The 23,351-nt window shown below is 37.5% G+C and overlaps 1 protein-coding gene across 1 annotated transcript in view; it reads right to left on the bottom strand.

Annotated features, from left to right (window-relative positions):
- The window catches only part of Pard3b (par-3 family cell polarity regulator beta), a 1,015,658-nt gene that overhangs the window by 422,718 nt on the left and 569,589 nt on the right, over window positions 1–23,351 (bottom strand). Inside the window, exons 11-13 of the mRNA XM_047544116.1 lie at window positions 19,483–19,668; window positions 5,729–5,899; window positions 1,431–1,560 (exon numbers count right to left, since the gene is read on the bottom strand). Of these exons, the coding sequence (XP_047400072.1) occupies window positions 1,431–1,560; window positions 5,729–5,899; window positions 19,483–19,668 (487 nt within the window). The remainder of the gene's footprint in view (window positions 1–1,430; window positions 1,561–5,728; window positions 5,900–19,482; window positions 19,669–23,351) is intronic.

The raw sequence follows: 23,351 nt of genomic DNA, 5'->3' as shown, positions 1-23,351 counted from the left end.
ATTTTGAGGGACCATTGCAAGTCAAGGCCATGTTGTGATTTAAGGCATGAAGGGAAGTCAGAGAGACAGGAATTGAATCCAGCTCTGCCTGTATCAAGTATGCAGTCTTGGGTAAATTGTTTACTCTCCCTGACATTCTATTTCTTCATCTGTAAAATGAGGATAATAATATTAACCACTTTGAGTGTGCATGTAAATTGCTTAACACAGTATCTAACAGACAGTAAACACTTAATAAATGGCAACAGCTGTTGCTGCTACTCTCACTAAAAATGGAGGAATGTTTATAAAAAAACAACATCCCATTTGGATGAAACAATTTAATTCTAGAACAACCTCAGATTTACAAGTCTGTTCTGATAGAGCCATCTCAGAGTTTGGAACCTGTTCCCACATAGTTAAATTCTGGTAACATCTTAAATATCCAAAATATAAGGGATTGATTATGTAGTATACAGTGCCTTCACTCAATAAAATAATATACCACTAACTGAATGTGAGGCTGTAGAAGAACATTCAATGACATAGTAAGATGTTCATAATGTGCTATAAATTAAAAAAGTAATTTCTTAAACATCACCTATAGTACATTTCCTTTTAATTTCATTTTATGTACACATATTTGCATGAAGAAAGACTTGAAAGATACACATAAAAATGTTATTGATTAAGATCTGTGATAGAAAGAAGTATGAGTGATATTAAATTTTCTTTTTATTGCTTTTCTCTAAATTTTCTACAATGAATATGTATTGCTTTTGCAATATAAGGAATGAAAGTTATTAAGGAAAAGAGATATGGGGAGATAAAACAATTTTCTTGGTGACCTGAAGTATAATTTTCAAAAAATGAGGAAGAAAACTCAGATTTTTCTACATCTGGCGCTCTACTAGAAATGTGATCTGTACCAGATAATGAGAGAAAGTGTAGCAAGACAATAACAAGATCATTCCAACTGCCACGTTAGGAACAACTCAAATTGTGCTATTTGGTACTTGTGACAGTCAGTTTAGAGGTAAGCATAAATCTGTGAACCATATTATGACCATTTTAGGGTTTAATACAAGTCCATACCTTTTTGAAGTTAAATGATAACTTTCCATAGCAAAAGATCTTAAAAAAAAAAGTAACAGTTTGCCATCTTTGATTCTCCAGTCATGGTTTGTTTTTATATATAACCCTCCATGTTTGGGGCAGCAAGCAAAAAAACTGTCACTTAAACTGGAGACCTTGCCAGGAATCTGATTCACAAGTTCTGAGTCAGCATTCCCACCCGTCTCAACGCTCATGACTCCGAGTATGGAAGTCTGCTCTTAGTCTAATTAACTCCTCACTGCCCACCCCCCAACTTTTTAAAAATTTTTAAATATAAAGGTTCTTTTCTGTTTTCTCACTCCATTCACAGGGGATGAAAATGGATAGAACCTTACCTTTCTGTTTTTCTTGTGGACTGTAAGTGCCAAACTGATGCAATATACTATCATTTCGCCTGGAGGTGCTTAGAGTGTTCTGACAGCTCTCAAAGCATGGCTTAGAAAGTGCCCCGCACTCTGCAGGCTCCTAAGGGATAAAAATTAAAATTACATTGACTTTTTTAAAGTTCCAACTTGGTCAACAGAAGTATGAACAGTCTTTCAAGAGTCTCTAGCATATAAGTCTTTGACGGTAGAAACTCAAAATGGTCCTTTGGGTGTAAGCATTTTTTGCATATGAAATTAAAAATACTGACAATGTAGTGTTAAGGATTAGCCGTCCTGATAGCCAACACAAAAGAGGATTAACTTTATTATTCTTTTCCTCCACTTACAACTGGCTTCTTTCAAATTTTCTTCCATCTGGGAGTACAGCTTGTGGCAGTGTCAATACAAGAATACAGTTCATGCCAAGGGTGTTTCTCTGCCAACCAGCTGGTTCCTCTCCTCCTGCCATTCCCCACTCTCTCTCTCTCCCCAGCTAAGTGCATATGCTCCAGGACAAGTCAGACCCAAGCAGGTTTTGCCACTGAAATGCCATGAGTGTGTCCCCCTGCAGATCTGAGGTCTTTGGCTGGGAGCTGAAATGAACGGCAGTGACCATGCCAGAGACTGGTTCTCCTGAGAGCTTTTACTCTCTGCCACCCCATTTTTCCCCTTCCTATTTAGATTCTGACAGTCTGTAAACAAATTCACAGTTTTCTCAAAACTGCTGCATCCAGAATAACACCCCCCAAGCCATCTTCCACAGGAGCTGAAGAGGTAATAGGAGGCAGGCGATTACAGAGAACTCCAGCTAATTTTTTTAAAAGAGGATTGTGGCATAGAGAACTGGGTCTTGCTCTTGCTCATATTATTTTTCTCCCTAACAGATTTCAAGGAAGAAAATAATTTGAAAGTCATTTCTTAACTGTTCCCTTGACCATTTGTGAGATGAACATGCCACAAACCAGAACCCTGATCTGATCCCCAGAGCTCTTTCCATCTGGGAGAGCATTTGGCGGAAACAATGCATTTGATTTGTATTTTCCCCGTTAGTTACAAAAATTCAGTGTCTAAACAAAATATTTAAAGCCTTCAATTTATGCATTGTTAATAATTAAAATTTTTCAGCTGCTGAAGGCCCTTTAGCTTTTTAACACTGCTCCCACACCCAACATGTCACCCTCTGCTGCTGTACTGCTAGTCAAACCAAGCCAGGTACAGGAGGCAAGCCACTCCTGAATTCAAGCTGAGGTCCAGAGCAAAGTCCAACAGGCAGGAATGGTGTGACTTGCCTTGCACAGTTTTGTGTTTTCATTTAACAATAACAACATGGGCAAAAAAAAAAAAAAAAAAAAAAAAAAAAAAAAAATTTCTGCTTTCCCAGCTCTTTGATAAATGACACAATCAATATCCCAACAACTGATCAGTAACCAGTCTAATTAAAGTATTCAGCCTGTAAAATAGAGCTGTCGTGGAGCCCTCCATTAGTGTCCCAGCCAATAAAAAACATAATGGATTTTTAAACATATTCGGCTTCTACTGAGATGAGCTGGCAGCCGGGAGGAAAATGTTTGGGGGAAAGGGAAAAACAAAACCAGGTCATAACCCATTTTTTAATACCAAGTCTCTAGGCTCAAATAGAATTACCATTGAACCTCCAGCTCATCCTTTGAAAAACATGTTTCTATTTAAAAATGATTTTGATTCAATCAAGGGCTCATTATATATTCTCCACCAGGTTCTCATCAAAACTGTTTACATATCTTATACAACTAGGGAAGGTGGGAACTGCCCCCCCCACAATACCGAATTTATATTTTGACTTTTCTTAAGTAGCTTCCTCAATTTTTAAAATATCAATATAATGTTCAAGCAATCATTTGGCATTCTTGCCAAATCTGCCTAATTACTGTGCCTGATTATCTGAGCAGTGCTGAGACTTTTTTAGGTTATGGATGCTTTTTATTGTACCGGAAGGCAAGTGCTGTTGCACAGGAGAATACACCAAAAACACAAGTGCACAACATAAAACATAGATTTGGGAGATCAAATAGCTGCAATTTATTTTTCAAATTTAATAAAGATAAGCTGTACATTAGGCTGCTGTCTTTATAAGAAATAATACTCTTTAATCTTCATGGGTACCATAGAGAGTCTCAATAGCTGAGAGTCAAGTGCCTGCTCATTCCCCATGGAAAGCATGTAAATATTAGGAAAAGAAAATGGATCTTGTTTAAATGTCCTCATAAAAATTGCTTTTTGCCCCAGTTCTTATTCCCGATCGATTCCCTGGTGAACTATATTAGCAAGACACTTCTGAGGATGGGCAACGAACTGAAAGTTAATGCTTTCTTAAGATGGAATAATGTCAATCCACCCCAGACTGTGGAAATTAAGATGAAAATACCTGCTGTAAAGGAGAATGTAAATAGTAAGGAGACCCAACTCCACCAGCCAAAATGCAACACACCTATGCTCTAGCATTCACACAAATTTTAGAAAGAGACATGAAATTAGGAAAGGGAGATGTGGGGGCATGCCTAAGTCTTTTCGGGTCCAATTCATTTCTTTTCTTTTTTTAGCTTTTGCTGTCTACGTTAGCATGGTACTTTTGTGCTACATCTTCCAGACTTTCCTATTAGTGAGGTATCTGTCAAAAGAAATCCTTAGGGGGCTCTAATACGCAGATACACAGAAGGGATGACTTAGGTCCCCCAGGCCATCTTTCACACTGTCTCTAAAAATGGGTTCCATGGAGTCATAGGGCTCCAAAGGAAGAACCAAATGAATCCAGATGGAGCCACTTCTCTCATGGTAGGAAACAGTAGATAAGAACCTTCCAACTGTGTACATAAGTAAAGCCCATTAAATATTCATGGAAGACTCTGTCACTTAAGCAGACGCAAATGTGGAAAATGAGCTTCTTCATTATATATAGTCTCCAGTAATTGGCCAATTTACATTTATTTAACATCTACAAGGTTATGTACAGAAGCGTGTAAAAGGTACAATTACTCCTTTCCAATAGCTGATAATGTAACAAAGGAAGACATACTTTATAATTTTACTATTCAAGATCTACTTTCTCAAAAGAAGAAGAATTCAGTTGCAATTTTTTTATTCATTCAACAATATTTGTTATGTATCTATTATGTACTGGGAAATAAAGATCCATTAATGGATAAAACAGATAACAATATCTGTCATCTACAAACACTGAGCACTTAAATACAAATGTATGTAGTCACAAAGCCAGGAAATGGCAAACCTAAAATTTTAACCCAATATTGCTAAACTACACAGCCCAAGCTTTGAACTTTTAGGAGCCCCACTATCATCTGTTATGGTTTATTTTGACAGTCCTGTTCATTTTTTAAGTGAATTTTATATAAATATATATGTGTATATATATATATATATATATATATATATATGTGTGTGTGTGTGTGTGTGTGTGTGTGTGTGTATAGTTTTTGATGGACCTTTGTTTTATTTATTTATTTATATATTGTGCTGAGAATTGAACTCAGTGCCTCACAAGTGCTTGGAAAGCCCTCTACCACTGAGCCACAAGCCCAGCCCAAGTGAAATTTATTATTAAGACTACCTTTTTTTTTTTTTTTTTTTTTTTTTGTGGTACTGGGGATTGAACCCAGGGCCTTGTGCTTACAATAATGCTTGAGGAATATTTTATATTTACATTTATTTGCAAGTGAAATATTTCTGATACTTAAAAAAAAAAAACAAGAAATCATGATGAAAAAGATCTCAGAAATAAGTCTTCCATTTATTTAACAACTTGAAGTAAGCAGCTTGCTTAATGGATCAGATTGTAAACTAGTAAGTCTATATTATCTATATGTAGATTATGGGGTAGAATACAGTATTGATTATATTATAATGATCTTCCCATTAAACACCGTACAAGTCTGATCAGGATGGAATGGACATTGCTAGCATATCAATCAAAAAGTTTATATAGCTATTTATAAATAAGTCAGGAACTCTAGGAATTTCTGAATGAAAAAGCCCTAAAAGAGACAGACCTGTTGTAGTTGACAAAAGACTTACTTCATATGCACATTTTCATCCCTTCTAGTTATACCTAAAACATACAACCACCCATCCCATATATGGATTCAGCAGAACCCTTCTGGGGTGTATTTTCCCAAGCAATGTCACCACGAGTCAAGCTACCACAGTGGTAATGGAAGTTTGCATATTCCAGTGGCCAGTGGGCCATTTGCAAGGAAGATCAAGATTTGCATCACCTCCATTGGTCTCTCTGTTCTCCTCAGAATCACCAACTGGATCATCCCTCGTATGTTCCCCTCCATGGACATTGATCGTCTAAGTGTTTCCATAGCTTCATGGTTGGACTTTCCCAGAAGAGACTCCCCATTGACTGCAATCAGCTGGTCATTTGTTCGTAGACGACCATCCTACAGCAGAGCAAAGAAAAATGGTATTAAACAGAGAAAAGGATGGTGATGACGTGTAGCTGATTCGGGGAAAAGTTTAAGTACATAAATGAGGCGGGGAAAACTCAGCTATTAGGAATGATTTATTTTCCACGGCAGAAAAAGGTTCTGGAGCTTATCAAATAGTCGCAAACACTAACAATAATGAATTGTGTGAAAGAATTTTTTAGAAACCTCAGAGTCCTGAGCTGCAATAATTTAGACATTAATATAATGCCTTTTACCTAAATCTTTGGCACGCATACTAATCCAGTCTGAGTCTGCCATTTGCTCTGGCAGAGACCATGTTGCTGACTCAAGAGAAGGGGTTTTAGAGACAAAAAGAGGTAGTCATATCCCTTGAAACAAGGTTTGCATTCTCAGGCAGGGAGAACCATCATGCTTAAATGCTGCATTTCTGACAGTAGTAACATGTCTTCCTGATATCATTGCTACCTCTATTGAATGGCATTTAAAAAAAAAAAAAACACTTCATGTAATTTTCTCTAACACAAGAACAAAGTTGCTAGTCTGCTAATCTGAAAAAGAACACTGTGGTATATAGTGAGAAGGATCAATTTGATATCTTCTGGCAAAAAAAATTTGACTTTTTTTCTAGGGACACTCTCTCTGAGGAGCACCTTCAGCTTGCATCTCCTGGAAGGAACATATTTTTTACCACAAAGCACAAGGAGCCTCGGCCTGTGGACAGGTAACTTGAACTTTGGTCTCCATCACTTTTAGGCCCTAATCATCTTCAACCAAGTGCCTCTCATGATTCAGAGGTATATGGTAGTAGCTATAAAACTGCTCTCCCTAGAAGACAACTTGGGGCACCATGTGTATTTCCCCATATGGCAGCCTGGGGAAAGTTGCTTACAATGTGGACCTTCAGGTAGGGGATGCCATATAACTTTTTTGCACTCAGGAAGAAAGTTCTTTCATGAAGTACAGATAGAATTAGGAATTTATCATGCAGTTGCAACTAATAATTTAACAGGAATCATCATGGCAGGTGTGTACAACAATTTACCTTTTCTGAGAACTTGTTCATAAACTACCTCTAGTGATTCTCACAGAGCCCAAGAAGTTAGGGGGATCCACATTTTTATAATAATTTTACAGAAAATGAAATGGAAGCAGGGAAGCAGAGATTTGACCCTGATCACAAAAGCAAGGCACAGAAAATCGACCAATTTTAGGTTCTACAAAACTCGACTCTTTAGTCTTCCTACTAATAACTCCCTTTGTTACTTTTTCTAGACTACATTTGTGCAATAGTAGAATAGGGAAAGGAAAACATATTTTGTGGTTGAGAAGTATCTGGGATACATGTTCAAATTAGCAGAATGAAAGGCAAAGAAAAAAATCTTCCCTGAGAAATAAGAACAGCAGATATTACCATGAACAATGGAAACAAACCATACAATCTTGGGAGAGAAATCCTGTGGGCAGGTAGGACCAATGCAGTAGCAGATGACTTGAGGGAGTTGCTCTGCTGATGGCAGAAAAAAGGGAGGCGGGGTGAGAACTATTGTTCCAGAAAGCCTAAGCCCTTGCAGAGAGTCTCTAAAGATGCCACCTGCTGGATGGAGCACTGGCCATGCAGGGTTGTGGGGACCACCCACAAGAGTCCATGCCCACCAAAGGAATCAACAGAGAAGGGTGTAAAAACAGAGATGCAAGCTGTTCAACTGGACATCCTCAATAGAGCTTAATGTCCTCCCTCCCTTCCTCCCTTCCTCGTGTTTTCCCACTTCACTTAACCTTTACCCTCATTTGGAATGAGTCTGGAAATGAGATTTACAGGAAAAGCTCAACAAGAAAGAAATCTCTTTTCTGTTATCCAATTTTGAACAAGTCATTCAAAAGAATAAGATTTAGACCCCACAAAATGGGGCAAAACCAAAGTAACCTTAATGGCTTAGTCAGGTAAAGCAGGGCACAGCTAGAGAAATTATTCTATTTGTCATATGATAGAAGGAAGACCACAGGACTGAATCTTGTCACCACAAATCTTGTAGGGTGGCTGGAAACTGATGTGTGGCTTTTAAAGAGGAGGAGGAAGCAGAAGAGTTGGATCAAGACCCTAGTGCTGTTAACAGGAAATGAGACCTAGTGTTGAGCTTTATGGAGGTGTGGTCTTGGCAGAGCACCTAATCTGCCTTGACAAGAAGAAGAAAGATGAGGATTAAAAGGGATGGAGGGAATGAAATCGGAGTGAGAACCCACCTGGCAACTTCTTGTGCACCTTTTCTCTGAAGTATGAGTCAAGGTCAGAGTGAAGAAGCAGACTAGAGATAATTTGTGAAAAGAGTTTTTGTAAAATCCCATATCAGCTATTAAGTACAACCTATTATTTTTAGCAACATTCTAAATCTTAAGCATGCAGAACTATATTTGAGTAAGATATATTTACTGTAACCAAGTCACAAACAAAAAGACAGGTCAGGTCACCCCAGGGCAGCTGGAATTTTTTTTTTTTTTTTAAAGACATTCACATTCATCACAAGCATCACTAGAGAGTTGTAGGCACAATAAAAATCCACTCTCTCGTTCTCAGTCTTGATTCTCCTCTTGCTATTGGTGTGTGCTTTTTCTTTATAAGATAAATGATGGGTAATTTCATTAATGGTGATGCCAGTAAGCATCATGCTGTCCTGACATTTAGAATAGAATCACAGAATTTTGCACTGGAAGGGTCCTTAGAGGTCATCTCATCCAAACTCTATGTTTACAGATGAATAATACAGTGTCCAGAGAGGATGAGAAGCCATTTATCTAACACCTGTTAAGAGAAGCCACGGCCATATATATTAGGACTTATTCAGCTAGCTGAGGTCTAAAGTTGGGATAGAATAGTCCAAGTCCTGAACTCTACAGTGCTCTAAATTCCCTAAACCATTGTCTTCTACATGACAATGACTAGTCCCCAAAGAGATGATGCTTCAAGAACAAGACATTCAAAACTAGTGAAGACGATTTGCTATACATGTCTCCTGGAAGAGACACACAGAGAAGGTGTAGACACAGGAAACAGTGCAGGGGATGGTAGGGCAAGGAAGCAAGCTGGAGGAAGGGACAAAGCTGTCTACCTACTAAGCTGTACGTGACACATACATGCTACCTCTAGGCCTAATCTAAAGAGAGAAGATGATGCAATGAAGACCTCGTTACTCACACTCATCAAATACACCTCAAAGCTGCATGTCTTTTTTTTTATTTGAAATAATCTTGACCAAGAAAGTTAACCTCTTATGTATTTTTTTCTATTAATATTATGTTCAAGAAAATAATGAGAATATGAACCTTCAACTGACTTTATATGAATGAATTCAACTATACAAGGGTGCTATTTAGTAGTCCTAGGATATTTATTTCATTGCAATCTGCGCCATGCTTGAATATGTTAAAGGGAAAAAAAATCTCTTTCGTACCTGAAGCTAAAAGACCTGAGTCATGCTCCCCACCTTTGGCACACTTTATGACTAACTCTATCCACCCTGTAGAAATGAATAAAGGAAATTCCCAAAGAGAACAAAAAATGTTAAAGAGAAAGAGGGAAGTAGAAATCACTTATGCAGGAAAATTCAGGGAAAATAAAAACTGGTATGTGGGTTAGGTCTTCATGCATTAAGATAGCTTCAAATCTCATCAGCCATAACTGGATGTATCACAGGAAGAAGGAGCAAGCACATGGAGACCAGAAGCTTGAGTACTGCATCTCCTTTTTATTAAACATTTAACAAAGGTCAGTCCTTATGCAAATATTTTGCATGATTTTTCCCATTCATTTCTTCCAGTGACCATGTGATATAAATACTGCTATTATTTAAGAAATGTAAAAACAGAAACTCAGATAAATTCTGTGACTTATAAAAGGGTTCTGGATGGCTAGCTTTCCTTGTCTCTAAAATTAAGGGCATGTTGCCTGCAAACAGAAATGGTTTGAGCTCTTCTTTTCCTATTTGCAGCAATAAATGTTGGCGAAAATGTGGGGAAAAGGGCATACTCATAGTGCTGGTGGGACTACAAATTGGAAAGAATTATGGAAATTCCTTGAAACACTAAGAATGGAACCATCATTTAACCTGTTATCCCACTCCTCTACATATATATGCAAAGAATTTTAAATCAGCATGCTACAGTGACACAGCCACATCAATGTTTATAGCAGTTCAATTCACAGTAGCTAAGCTATGGAGCCAACCTAGGTGCCCTTCAATAGATGAATGGGTAAAGAAATTGTAGATATATACACAATAGAGTATTACTCTGTCATAAAGAAGAATGGCTGTGACATTTACAGGTAAATGAAAAGATCTGGAGACTATCATGCTAAGTAAAATAAGTCAATCCCAAACAATCAAAGGTCAGATGTTTTCTCTGATATGTGGAAGCTAACCCGCATTTGGCGGGGTGGAGAATAGAAGTTCAGTGGCACAGGCAGAGGGGAATTAAGGGAAAGGAGGAGGGACAGGAAAAGGAAAGGCAGTGGAATGAATCTGACATAACTTTCCTATGTACCTATATGAATACACCACAGTGAATCTCACCATTGTGTACATCCACAAGAAATTAATTTAAGAAAAAAACTATGGCACAAAGATCAGTAGAGGAAAGAGATCAGGAGGTGGGGGAGAAAAGGAGAAGGCAAGGTCCTGGGAACTGAATTATAACAAGATATATCCCATGCTTTTATAATTATGTCAAAATGAATTCTACCATCATGTATAGCTAAAAAGAACCAAAGGAAAAAAAGGTAGTGACAACATAAGTCACATTTCTTGTAGTGTCAGGCTAAATGTAAGTATGAATTATATGACTTGTGACAAGAGTTCCTTTCTTTATATCAAGTGCTTTAAAATAAAACTGTTTTAAATCCTCCACAAAAAATAAAAATAATAAAGTTAAGCATGTACCTATTATGCTAGGTAGTCATTGTGCTAAATGCTTTAGATGCACAAGGCAATTTAACCCTTCCACAATCATGCACATTTTAGACTGTGGCCCCTATTTTCTAAAATAAATTGAGACTCAAGAGAGGTTAAATGAATTGTTCTAAGTCATGTTTCTGTGACCAGATTTGAACTAGGTATGGGTTACTCTGGAGTCCAAATTTTCAACCAGGAATTTTTAATTTTGTCAGGAATTTTTAATTTTGTATGTTCTCAGATCCCTTTGAGAATTTAGTAAAAGCTACAGATCCTCATCTCTTAAAAGCAAATATTTACAACAGGGTTTCTCCACAATTGCACATTTGGGCCTGATAATTCTTGGTAATGAGGGACTGTCATGTAGGTTGTAGGATGTTTCATGTGCCCTCTGGAGCATATCATCAACATCCAGGGGTCCCACGACCTTGTAGTTCAGCCTGTGGTATTCAGTGGTGCCTGAGTACGACCTCTACCATGATTACTGATGACATTGCATGGCTTCATCCACCTCTTTGGGCCAATTTTTTGTAGGATCCTCTATCTCTGAAGTTCTAATGAATACATAGGGGAGAGTAAGAAAGCGAAGGCAAAGAACTGGCCTCTGCAGAATTTGAGAGACGCATGAGGGAGAAGGCTAGCTTTCCCAGGCATAGCTGGCTGTGGCCCAAGGCCAGTTCACATCAGTCCATGGTGTTGAGAGGATTAATCATGACCAGATGTCTGCTCCTGCCTCTGCCTGTTTCTAATAGGGCCCTTGGTAAGGCCTCCTGGGATATTATCAACACCCAGAGCCCAAACCCAAAATCAGACTTCAGACTGCAGAGCCAACGTTCCCTGGAGTAAGGTAGGACTCCTAGAAAGGTGTCATCTAACTAAGGCAGATGGTTATCCTGAACAAGTCCTTCCCGAGGCCCTAAGATCACTCCATACCAACATCTGCTTAGCATATTTTTTGACAAAACAAGACAAAAACCAAACCAACCTACGAAAACACACTACACTGCACATTTTAGTGATTTGACTTCATTTAAAAACAAGAGCAATGAAAGAACAAGAAAGAAATCAATTTTTAAAGAACAGGTTTTAAAATGGGGGGAACAGAAGAAAGCTGGCAGCACTGGAAGCATGTAAGGTCTCATCTTACAGCACCTTCCTACCTCAGCACCAGTTTCACATCCACTGCCTTAACATGGTTTCAGCCTACCTGAAGAGGGCCACTCTGCCCAAGCAAGAGGCCTGTTTTCCAAGAACACAGCATTCTGGTGCATGTGACTTTGCCTGTGCTTTTCCTTCTGTTCAGAGCATCCTTTGCATTCCCATGCTCCATGTCCTTCCAGTTAGGCTAGAGGCTGGCTTACCTTCACACTTGTCTTTCCAGCAGAAAATGATGCCTCCACCTCTTGACACCCATGATCCTTTGCATATTTGTTTATCAAAACCCTTATCATGTTTAAGTTGCTTATGTATTTAATTCATTATGCTACGACTTCCTTGATTATTGAATGAGTAGTTTTAGGTTTTCTGTCTCCAGACTATTACATGTTGCCTAACTTGTTCTAGATGTTCAAGAAGTACTTACTAAATTGAGTCACTTAAAACATCTTTCAGTCAGGTGCTTTGGACCTGGTGCAAGTATCATCTATAATGAACAAATTATTTAATTTGCAAACCATAACTTTGAGAGATCTATGAACCCAGGGTGCTTGAATATCTGAGCACATATTCAGAGAAGCTTTATAATTCTGCAAGTGAAGCCTGATTGCTTTCCTTGTATTGCCTCTATCTCCAAGTATTCAGTTATTGTAAAAATTTAAATCTACTTATTTAATTCTGTTATCATCTTAAGAGCCTCACTCCATTTCTATGGAGTGAACCACAAAGTCCCAGCAGCATATCATCTGTGGCATATGAAACTTTTTTTGAAAGGTTACTGAAGGGTTTTTTTTTTTTTTTTTTAGAGCATTGGAACATACATAATCAAAACCATTCTGGTACAATGCTTTCAAAGTATGGTCTAATCCTTTTCACTTAAAACTTTTTCTGGAAAAAAAAACATGGCATAAATAAGCAGATCGCAACTTATAGACTTTACTATAGCTACACTGAATTTTATATTTTCTCAGCAAGAAAGTTTAAGAAGCCCTGATTTTGAAATATTGGAAACATTCACCAGCCTATGATGTAGTAATAGCATTCTAGGCTTGTTCTATGTTTTTTTCTGTTTCCTGTCATTTCTGCTTCTTCTCTAGTCCTTCCTATCTCCTTCCTGATTTTCTGCTCTTAATTTACTCTGGTCTAGAAAACCAGATTGAAAAACAAACTTACTAAGGCATATGTGTTATATAGAAATCAGGAATCTTCTGCAGGAGTGCCTAACTAGATTAGAATCTAGAGGTATTTCCAGTGTACTAAAAATTATCTTATTTATTTACTTTTTGTTTGTTATTTTTATATACCAAGTTCTGGCTTTTATAAAGACCAAATATAAGTCCCTAGAACTGGAAAAAAATAAATAAATAAAAGCAAGAACAAAACTCTGACCATAGGACTAACTCACCATGTAAAATACAAATACTAATAATGAAAAATGAATATAGCTTATGATGAGAAAGTGGTTAGTCCATTTTCCACCACTATAATAAGGACCTGAGATAATCAACATATAAAGAGGAAAGATGCATTTTGACTCATGGTTTGCAAGGTTTCAGTCCATGGTCAATGGGCCCTGCTGCTCTTAGGCCTCGGTGAAGCAGCACATTATAGAGGACCATTTAGCAGAGCAAAGCTGATCATCTAGAGGCCCCGAAGCAAAAGAGAGAACTAGGAGGAGTCCAGGGTCCCACTGTCCCTTCAGGACTCATCCTTAATGACCTGAAGGCCCCCTGCAAGACCCCAGCTCTTAAAGGTTTACTTCTTCTCCACATCACCTCCTGAGATCCAAGCCTCCTAGAGTTTCCAAAATGTTATTCAACACAATCTAAATGTATTTTTTATTTGCATATCCATGTATGAAGTAAAAATGCATATGTGATAAAGATCAGCAAGAACAACAAGGATGGATGCTGGTATTATGAGATTTGAGAAGTAATATTATATTTTTATAAAGGGGCTCCTACCGTGCAAAATTCATAAATAGTAAGCCTAACTATACATGAATTAATAAGTCAATAAATCTGACCTTTAGAAAAACAAAATTGGTTAAAATGTATTTTTCTTATATTTAAGTTAGTAATTTCCTTTTTCTATGGGAAAATATTATTTGCTATTTAGTTATTATTAATTTATGAATTTATTTTTCAGGCAAAGTTCCTGCCTTTAGCTGTTCCTAAAAAGTATCACATCTTGAGCTTCTTACGGTTGAGGATTTGCAATGGAGCTTTTTACACACCCAGACTGGTCCTTTGTCAGAGGCCAAAGCTTAAAAGATACTGACTACCAGTAAGGAGCCTCAAAGTTCCTTCACTAGTAGAAAACGTTATCAATTTTAAGAAAAATGGAGAGTTGAAGAAATCATTTAACATTAGTGTTCCTTAAAAAGCTGTCCCTTTTATCTTCCTTTGGATTCATTAATTATAGATACACCACATGATTTATAGATACTGGCAGAGATGGAGGTGGAAATTACTCACACTGGGAACTCTGACCAGACTCCTGTTAAAAGGGCGGGAGGCTGTTAAGTGTTCCATATTACAAAAAGACATAAGATTCAGGATTAGGCGACGTGTTCCTGGATATTCTACAGTTGTGTCTGCTCTCCCCCCAAATTCAGTTTGGTCATTAAAACATATTAGGATTACTTGTAATAGTTAAAATTCTTTTACCCATTACTAAATAGTGTAGGCACCCATTACTAAATAGTTTAGGCTATGAAATTCTGCATCTTTCAGAAAGAGCATCCCAAATTTCCTAAGCACACAAGAATCAAATTACTTAAATTATGTCTATTTCATATTCTGAGTGCATACATTTGCAATTAGCTATGTCAGGCATTTTTCTTTCATTTAATTTCATCATCATCAAGTAGTATTTATTAAGCAAAAACCTGGCTAATTAATTTTGTACAGAATAACAGATATTCTTAAATTCATTCTGTTTAAGAGCCCTATCTACTTGATACATGGCATATTTTTTTCTTAGCAAAAACTACCTTTAAATTTTAATGTTTATCTGATTATATCAAGGTTCCAATAGGACACATTCCTCTTCCAAAGTCAGCATATTCAAATAAAAAGGTAATTCTGAAACAGTACAACAGACTTCATGGAATTTTTATTTTTACTATAGCATGTTAATAAATCTTACCTAAATTTTTCAAAATATCACTATTCCAGTTATAAACTTTTTTTAAAAAGTGGTTCAGGTAGGAAAATAAGCAGTTTAAGTGGGTATGAGCAATTCATACAAAAATGTTTTGCTAAAAATTAATATAGTAATAATTAGAAAAACTAAGGAAAGCCACTGATTTTAGAATTCAATATGTTCAATAAATGAGTATGAAAATATCTAAGGTCTTGGATGTGACCATTGACACTTTATTTGTGCTACCCTGGAGAAAATTAAAAAGTGAGTTTTTAATGTGGATTTGGTGAGGGAGGGTATTTTCTCAAGGTGTTTTTCTAACTGCAACAAAGACAATATTTATTTTTATTTAACAGTACTGATACCACATTTCACTTGAAATCCCAAATATGAAAATGAAATTTTAGATAATCATCCTCAAGGACATTAAAATTTCATCTCCTAGTTCTCAGTTGTGGAAACACAAATACTTATATCTGGTTAAACACAAATACTTATATCTGGTATATTTTGTCTCTAGAATCAATTACACTATACTTCAGGGGATAGAGCCCAGGAAGAGTGACAGAAACTAAAATATAACAGGAAGCCTGTAACAGGTGCCCCTATGGAGGCGTACAAGCATCCATTCTTGAAGAGGAAACATTTTGTTTAATGAATAATGCCAGTTATACATGAAGAGGCACAGCTAACAGTGGCACTTCTGAGGGCTTTAGAAAGACCTCCGGAAGCCAAGTTAGCCTGCAATTGCCTGCCACGTTCAAGGAAGCATTTCTGGACAATATTTCTTAATATGCAAACTAGAAGTTATATATTAAGGAGAGATTATTACACAATTGTGAATAGAGTTAAATTACTGAAGTTTGCCTTTAGAATGAATTAGGGACTCAGTTCCAAAAGAGCATCCTAGAGTAGATGGATGCTCTTAATTGCAAACAGAGATTTACATCTCCATTAGAAATAATTCAAATAAGAGATGGAACAATGGAAGGCAGTAGGCTGAGAGGTAAGCCAGGAGAAAGAAAAGAAGCCCTCAATTAGAATCTCAGTCATTCAGGGGTTTTACATCTGGCAAGTAGCCTATCTTTGTTTATACCAATGGAAGCCCCAGGAGAATATAGCACACAGAATCCACAGGAAGAATTTGGTCATACTTTTCAAAGTAGTTTAGTTTTCAACAATCCACCTTCCCTTAAGGGAAAAACACCTTGAGAACCAATTAGTGGTATGGAGGGCCAAGAGGAAAAAGCCTGCACTCTGGTAGAAAGATTATTTTGTTGATTTCGGGCAAAAACCTAGGGCCAGATGCTAAGGTGGATGTTCCCAGTTCTTATCTCCCCTTTGCTCCAGGGACACTGCAGTCTGTTACATTTGTATCTCCTCAAGAGGGACAGGAACAAAGTCTCAAAACAATTTTTGTAAGACATAATCCAGAATCACAGAACAGGTGGCAATTTTCTGAAGAGTTAACAGTAGATTATTGGAATAGCAGAAGGGAAAAACACATTTTTTTTTTTCCAGTTAATCAGATTTCTTGTGAGCTCCCTCAGACCTCTATATTCTTTACACTGCAAAAGGTAAACAAGACAAGTGAATACTAAACACTCACAACAAGGCTAGATTCATGACTGATGCCTCTTACTGTTTAAGATCAGCTATAAATATGCTGTCCAGTGGTTTTTAATGATGTGATCATCTGACTCAGCAGACCAGTGTCAGGAAAGAAATTTACATAAGTGGAAAGTGAAATCTTTCTGCAAGAAACAGGACTGTTAGAAACTGCTTAGGTAAGGAAACACTCACTTACACAAACATGGATATACGTATTAAACCATCCGCCAATATCTGCTGGAGCTTAAGTTATGGCCCATAAAAAAGCAAAGATGTTTGCTTTTAATTTCCAAAAAGTCATCTCAGTTTCAATTTTACTGGGAATAAATTCTGTACACACTGCTGTCATTAGGAATAAGAAGAATAATGTCAAGCTGGTACCCATAAACAAAACCAAAGACCCATTTAAAGAGTGCATGTTTAGGGGAAGGTAAGTATGAGGAAACCCGCGGGACAGCCCCTTCTCTCTAGGAGCACAGATGGATGGTATTGAAGAGCCAACCCTGCAGAGCAGCATAGCAAAGGCTCTGGGGCCTGATTTTACCACAGTAAAGGCAGTAACTCCTGTCCTCTCATGTATAATTTCCCTTTGATAAAATGACATGATGATAATAAAATGTGAACATGAAGAACAAAACCAGAGAATCTATGTAAAACACTTGTTGGCCCAGCATATACTAAGCACTAAGTACAATAAATGTTAATATCTGTTGTCATTGTTATTATCATTTCCCTCTGTCCCTATTTGTACATTTCTGAGCTGTATTGGGGAGCATTAGAGACTGACTTATGGGCCTGGATTCTCTGTCTGTCTCTGCACCCATACTTCTGCCACAGTTTCAATGTGGAGAGGGTATTTCTCCACATCACTATGAATTCAGCCCTATAACTTGCTTTGACCAATTGTCTCTGTGTGGATTGAGAGTGTGCTGATTCAGGGACTAGGCATGAAAAGGTTTCTCCCATTGCTGCTGGCCCTTTAACACCTCAGCTCGAATGTTGATCCAAAGAATAAGTGAAACCTGTGGAGCATACTCAGACCTGAAGACCTATGGTGTGAGAAAGAAACCAAACAACCTGAATTAGAGACACCAGCAGCAGCAGCTGCCCTGCAGAGTCATGGCAGAAATAAAAATTTATTGATATTAATGAATTTTTGTAGTTATTTATTATATGACAAAAGCTAACTGATACAGAAGCAAACTGAAGAGTTGTCTATTCACAATGCAATTCTTATTTGCTAAGCATCTAGACTGAAATAAAATTGGAAGGGCCAAAGTTTTGGACAAATTCTTCAACAAAGCCAGAATTTTAAGTCCAGGGTAGTCCCCTGGAGTCTAAGTAGGTCTTCTTGGCCTTTGTATGAAAACAGGCATGCATTATCAATATTGAACTCATTTTTAAGTGGCTAACATCTATTGGAATCTTCTCTTAGGTACTGTTCTGAGCATGTACTTTTGCGTGTATTTTCTCCTTTAGTCTCAACAATAGCATCAGCACTACAAGCCTCACTTCACAAATGAGGAAACTGAGGCATTTTGAGGAGGAATAATTGATCTATATTCAAAATAATAAAGGCAATATTCAAACTCAAGAACCTCACTGCCAGGCATGAGCCAATGGTGACAGAGTCGAGTGGCAGAACAGGTACTTCCTCTCTATCATCGCTTTGCTACTCTCATTACATTGCCCATGTTGATTCTTTAATCCTTAGAACCCTGTGAAGTGAGCATTGCTTATTATTCCCATTCTATAGATGAGAAAAATGGGAGACAACTGACCAAGTTCCTTACATACATTGTTTTAATTATTTATTTATCTTTTAAGTTTTTACAGGCTGCATTTTGATTTATTGTACACAAATGGGGTACATCGTTTCGTTTCTGTGGTTGTGCACGATGTAGATTCATACTATTCGTGTAATCGTACATGTACACAGGGTAATGATGTCTGTCTCATTCCACCATTTTTATAACCCCCTCCCTCTTACTTCCTTTTACATAATCCAAAGTTCCTCTACTCTTCTCTCATTCCCCACACCTCCACCCCCATTATATATCATTCTCCACTTATTAGGGAGGTGGCGGGTTGGTTTTGAATGTGTGTGATGTACTTAACTGCTACGCTATGTTGACTGCTAAAGTCACATTGCCCACCCCAATGGGTCCTGATTTCCCACTGGGGTGGGCAATGTGACTTTAGCTTCCTTTTCTTTAGAAATGTATAAGCTTATCCAAATGTCTGAAAGCAAACATGCACCCTGAGCACCACAGTTATCTTCGAGTGTAAAACTGTGATAAATGACCTTTAATTTACACTACACTTATTCTCAGGCTCCACTGAGCTTTCATTCCTGAAAGCACGATTTTCTCATTTGTTGCCTTTACATCAACTTGTTTTTAGTTTTGTTTTTTCTGCCTGTGTATTTTTAGGCTCAACTCTGACAGGTTACAAATTCAGAGGAATCCTAATGGAGTAATAAATAGGATGTGAAAAAGAATGTTAATCATAATGGGTTTTTAGAACTGTCTCTGGGAAATAAAAATAACCATCTTAGGTAGGAAACAGACCCTGGACCTGTTCACACATACATTCCCTGAATCTGGCAGGAAAGGCTCAGTGGTCTCAGCCCAGCACACACCTCCCCCATCCTGACCCCAGCACAACAGCCACACCTGCAAGGACCTTCCCCTGAGCCTGCAAATGTCATCTTCTCACCTTAAAAGCAGCGCCTCCGTGGATGATGGATTTGATAAAAATCCCCAAATCTGTTCCAGTCTCTCGGGATTTGTTCCCTTTCAAGCTCACCCCAAGTCCAGCAGAGCCTGAGTCATTCAGGGGAATCTCAAAGGTGAGTTGCTCGCTGGTCTCTAGGGAGAGTGCGTAGCAGTCGGGTTCTCCTTTCTGTTGGGAGAATGAACATGAAAAGAGTGAAGAAAAGGAAGCAGACTGGCAGTTCCCACTCTCAGGTGACCAAACAGATGCAGTGGCAGGACGGGTGGTGGACCTGTAATGGTCGTAATCCTACTCTCAGCAAAGGCCAGTTGCCTTTCTGCAGGGGCCGCTGCCATGTCACCAAGTGGGGAATGAGCTCTCAGGGGAGATGTTGGGTGACGGTCAAGAGAAAGAACCAGAGTCATGCAAAGTGAAATCTTTCGTAGTATTTGGAAATTCAGCAGAATATTTTTAATAATGTATTATTAAAATATATTATTTATTAAAATATATTGTAGAGGCTGGATATTAGGCTCAGGGAATGGAAGGTATCAAAAGATACCTTAGGATACCATAGTCTCAACATCTTCATCCTGTAGATGAAGAAAAAGAGCTTAGTGGGGAAATATGTTAAAATTTCAGGGAAACATTTCATTTAAATAATTTAAAACATATTATTTACCATGAACTCAATGCTATTGGTAAAGATTGTCAATAGGACACAGAGCACCAAAAACAAACAAAAACAAAAGACAAAAAACAAAAACCACACACACAAAAAAATGTTCTCTAACTTTAATGATAGAGAAATGTGATTTCTAATGGATACATGGAATTTAATTTCCCTTTTCAAATCTCAAGCTCTAAAACTGCATTTTGGGAAGTAGAATCCAATGCTAATCAGTATTTGAACCCTAACAAAAGTTATTATGCACAACAAATAATTCATATCCTCTTTGACAAATCACACCTAGCCACGAGCCAACTATTCTCCAGATATAGTTAATCATATCTGGTCCCTAGTGTTTTCAAATATACAGTAGTGGGGACAGACACCTGCTGTACATGTGACAATCTTTGTAGGTGTCCCTCTGTATTTTTCTTAAGCTTGTAGAAATCAGAAACTACCACAGCATTTAACAGGAAAATTTGAAAATGAGATGTTCCTGGAAGCCATCAGCTCATTCTGGACCAGTTGTTCCTTCCTCTCTGTAATTATGTCTAGAAACTCTCATCTTAAGGTCACTTTGAGGGGACTCTTATGTAAAATTGCATATTTAAAAAATTACTATGACTGCCTGAATGTCAGTCATGAATAACTATGAAATCAGAAGTAGCAAAGAACCTATAATTAAAACAGGATTAAGGGGTCTGATCATAGCCAGATCCACTGACATGACATTTTCAACTCCTAACAAAACAGAAAGGACCCACGTGGAACTTTTAAAGAAATAGTTCCTTATTTAATTTAATTGTAAATGAAGTTAACTGTGACGATTTTCACAATAGGTTGTTCAAAGACATGAAACTTTATTGCTTAATTTAATAAACCTATTACACGTTAGCCCTTTTTAACTAACCCATTATATTATCATCTAAGGAAAAAAATTCCATGCTTTGATTCAAAATAGCTGTCTTTTTTTTTGCTATTGGAAAGACAGAACTTGGCACTAAGTGTAAATAATCAACCTTCATCTTTGTCTTCCAATACGTCCGTTAGACTCCATAACATTTCAGTCATTCATGTTTCCTGGCCTCTGGGATTTGGTTAATTTCAGTCTAAGAAAGTTCCAGTGAGTTAAAGTATAAATTAAAGGTGAATTATTCTGATTATAAATTCGTGAATATTTTAAGAGGAAAAACTAGAAAGTTTCTCTGGTTTTTATCTAAAAGAGACGAAGCAATGAAGACTAGTTTTGCTTTAGAGTTGTAGTCAAGGATTGCTTAAGGATGGGGACATCTTCTGAGAAACCATCATCAAGTCAGGTGATTTTGTCCTGTGGATGTGATGGAAGGTACTTACACAAACTGAGATGGCTATGATGTCAGTGGCCATGGAATCTATGGACCATCATCATTCATATATGCAGTTTATTGTGGAAAAAGTGACATTGTATTGTGCATGACTACCTTTGAACTACTTTTCTACAATCAGTTTTCTTTTGGCAACTGTTTTTAAGATTAAAATAAGATTGACAATCATTATTTTTTTGCACTAACACATTTCCTTTGTTATCTGAGTATAGGAACAAAATAAAGGTCAAATGGCATTATGCTTATCTCTTTATTTGAAACTCACCTTTGCTGTCCCTGTTATCTGAGAGTCAAAAATGAAATCAAAACAAAGCATTAGAGACTAACAGTGACTTTGTGGTTCTATTCTAAGTGTTTTACACATATAACTACATGTACTTTCACAGCTATACTGCCAGGTTTATTATCATGCCCCATTTTACAGATGAGGAAGTTAAGAAACACAGTGGTTGAGCACCAAGCCTAGAGTCCAAAGGACTTTTCCATGCTGGATCTTTATGGAGCCCAGGTAGCCTGGTTCCTGGGTCAGATTATTAAATGATTTATTTTTAGGGATGAGTTCTCTGTTGTCCACTGCATTTCCATGTTCTCCATTATTCTATACCCATTTCAACAAAAGTACTAAATTTTAATATTTATGGGTGCATTAAAATATGTATATATAATAAATTGCTAAGTCAAGCTAATTAACATATGCATTAACTTACATATTTATCAATTTCTGTGGTGAGACCATTTAAAATGTACTCTTAGCAATTTTCAATAATACAAAACATTGTTATCATTTACAGTCAACATTTAGTATAACAGAGCTCTCAAACTTACTTCTAGAATTGAAGTTTTGTATCCACTGACCAACCTCAGTCTTCCCCACCCCTGGTAACCAGTCTTCTGCTCTCTGATTGTACCGAGTTCAACACTGTTAAACTCTTAACTGCTACGCTATCTAAATTCTTGTGTTACAACTGTTGTGAATCACCAGTATGATATGACCTACCCTCAAGAAATTCCAATACAGAGTCCAACAATGACAAGCAAAGAAGGACATGATTTTATAGTCTCCACCAGCTACAGTATGCCTCACATCTTTCTTATGCTGTACCACACTCAAACCATAATTAGTGGTCTCTCATAACAGCAAAATTCCCAATGGTGAAGGAAGCCATTACAGTAGTTAACACAGTCATTTCCTCTGTTAGAAATAAATGTCCCTTTACCTAATGTACAAAAAAATCAATATGCTGAAGGCCTCTTTCCAATAATCTTAGTTCAGCCCGCAACTTTGAAAATCAAACTCAAATCTTGCCAGACAACATTCTGTAGCAGATGGAAAGAGTTAAGTACTCTCAAGTGCCTCCAACACAGGGCCTAAGAGATGTGACAAACAAAGGCAATGTCACACCCCACATCAGACCCTCCCTGGCGTCCTGTCTTATAGACAGGTATTCTTTCCACATTGTGTCTCCTGTATCTCTTCTTTTATAATGCTCCCCCTACACACACACACACACACACGTGCACACACACAAAAAACTCCAATGAGGTACGACTAGTATAATTAGGAAAATATTGTGAATTTCATTTTTTTTTTGTCTTATCATTATTTCTCATTCTTTGCTACAGGCCTTGACATAGAGTCCTCCAGATTCCTAGAGCCTAGAGCTAGGCTCAGTGTGAATCCTCCAGTGTCTTCACTGCATAAAACTAGGTCTAAGGCCCCAGCAACCTGACCAGAGTCAATCATAATGGATCCTCAACACAGGTTTTCTCAACCTCAGCACAACTGACATTTGGTGCCTAACAAGTCTTTGCTCTGGGGGACTATTCTATGCATCATA

Source organism: Sciurus carolinensis, chromosome 3, assembly GCF_902686445.1.
Source record: "Sciurus carolinensis chromosome 3, mSciCar1.2, whole genome shotgun sequence".
In the NCBI taxonomy this organism is placed as follows: Eukaryota; Metazoa; Chordata; class Mammalia; order Rodentia; family Sciuridae; genus Sciurus; species Sciurus carolinensis.
Note: the sequence above shows the minus strand (reverse complement) of the source record. Positions and strands in the feature narration are given on the sequence as shown.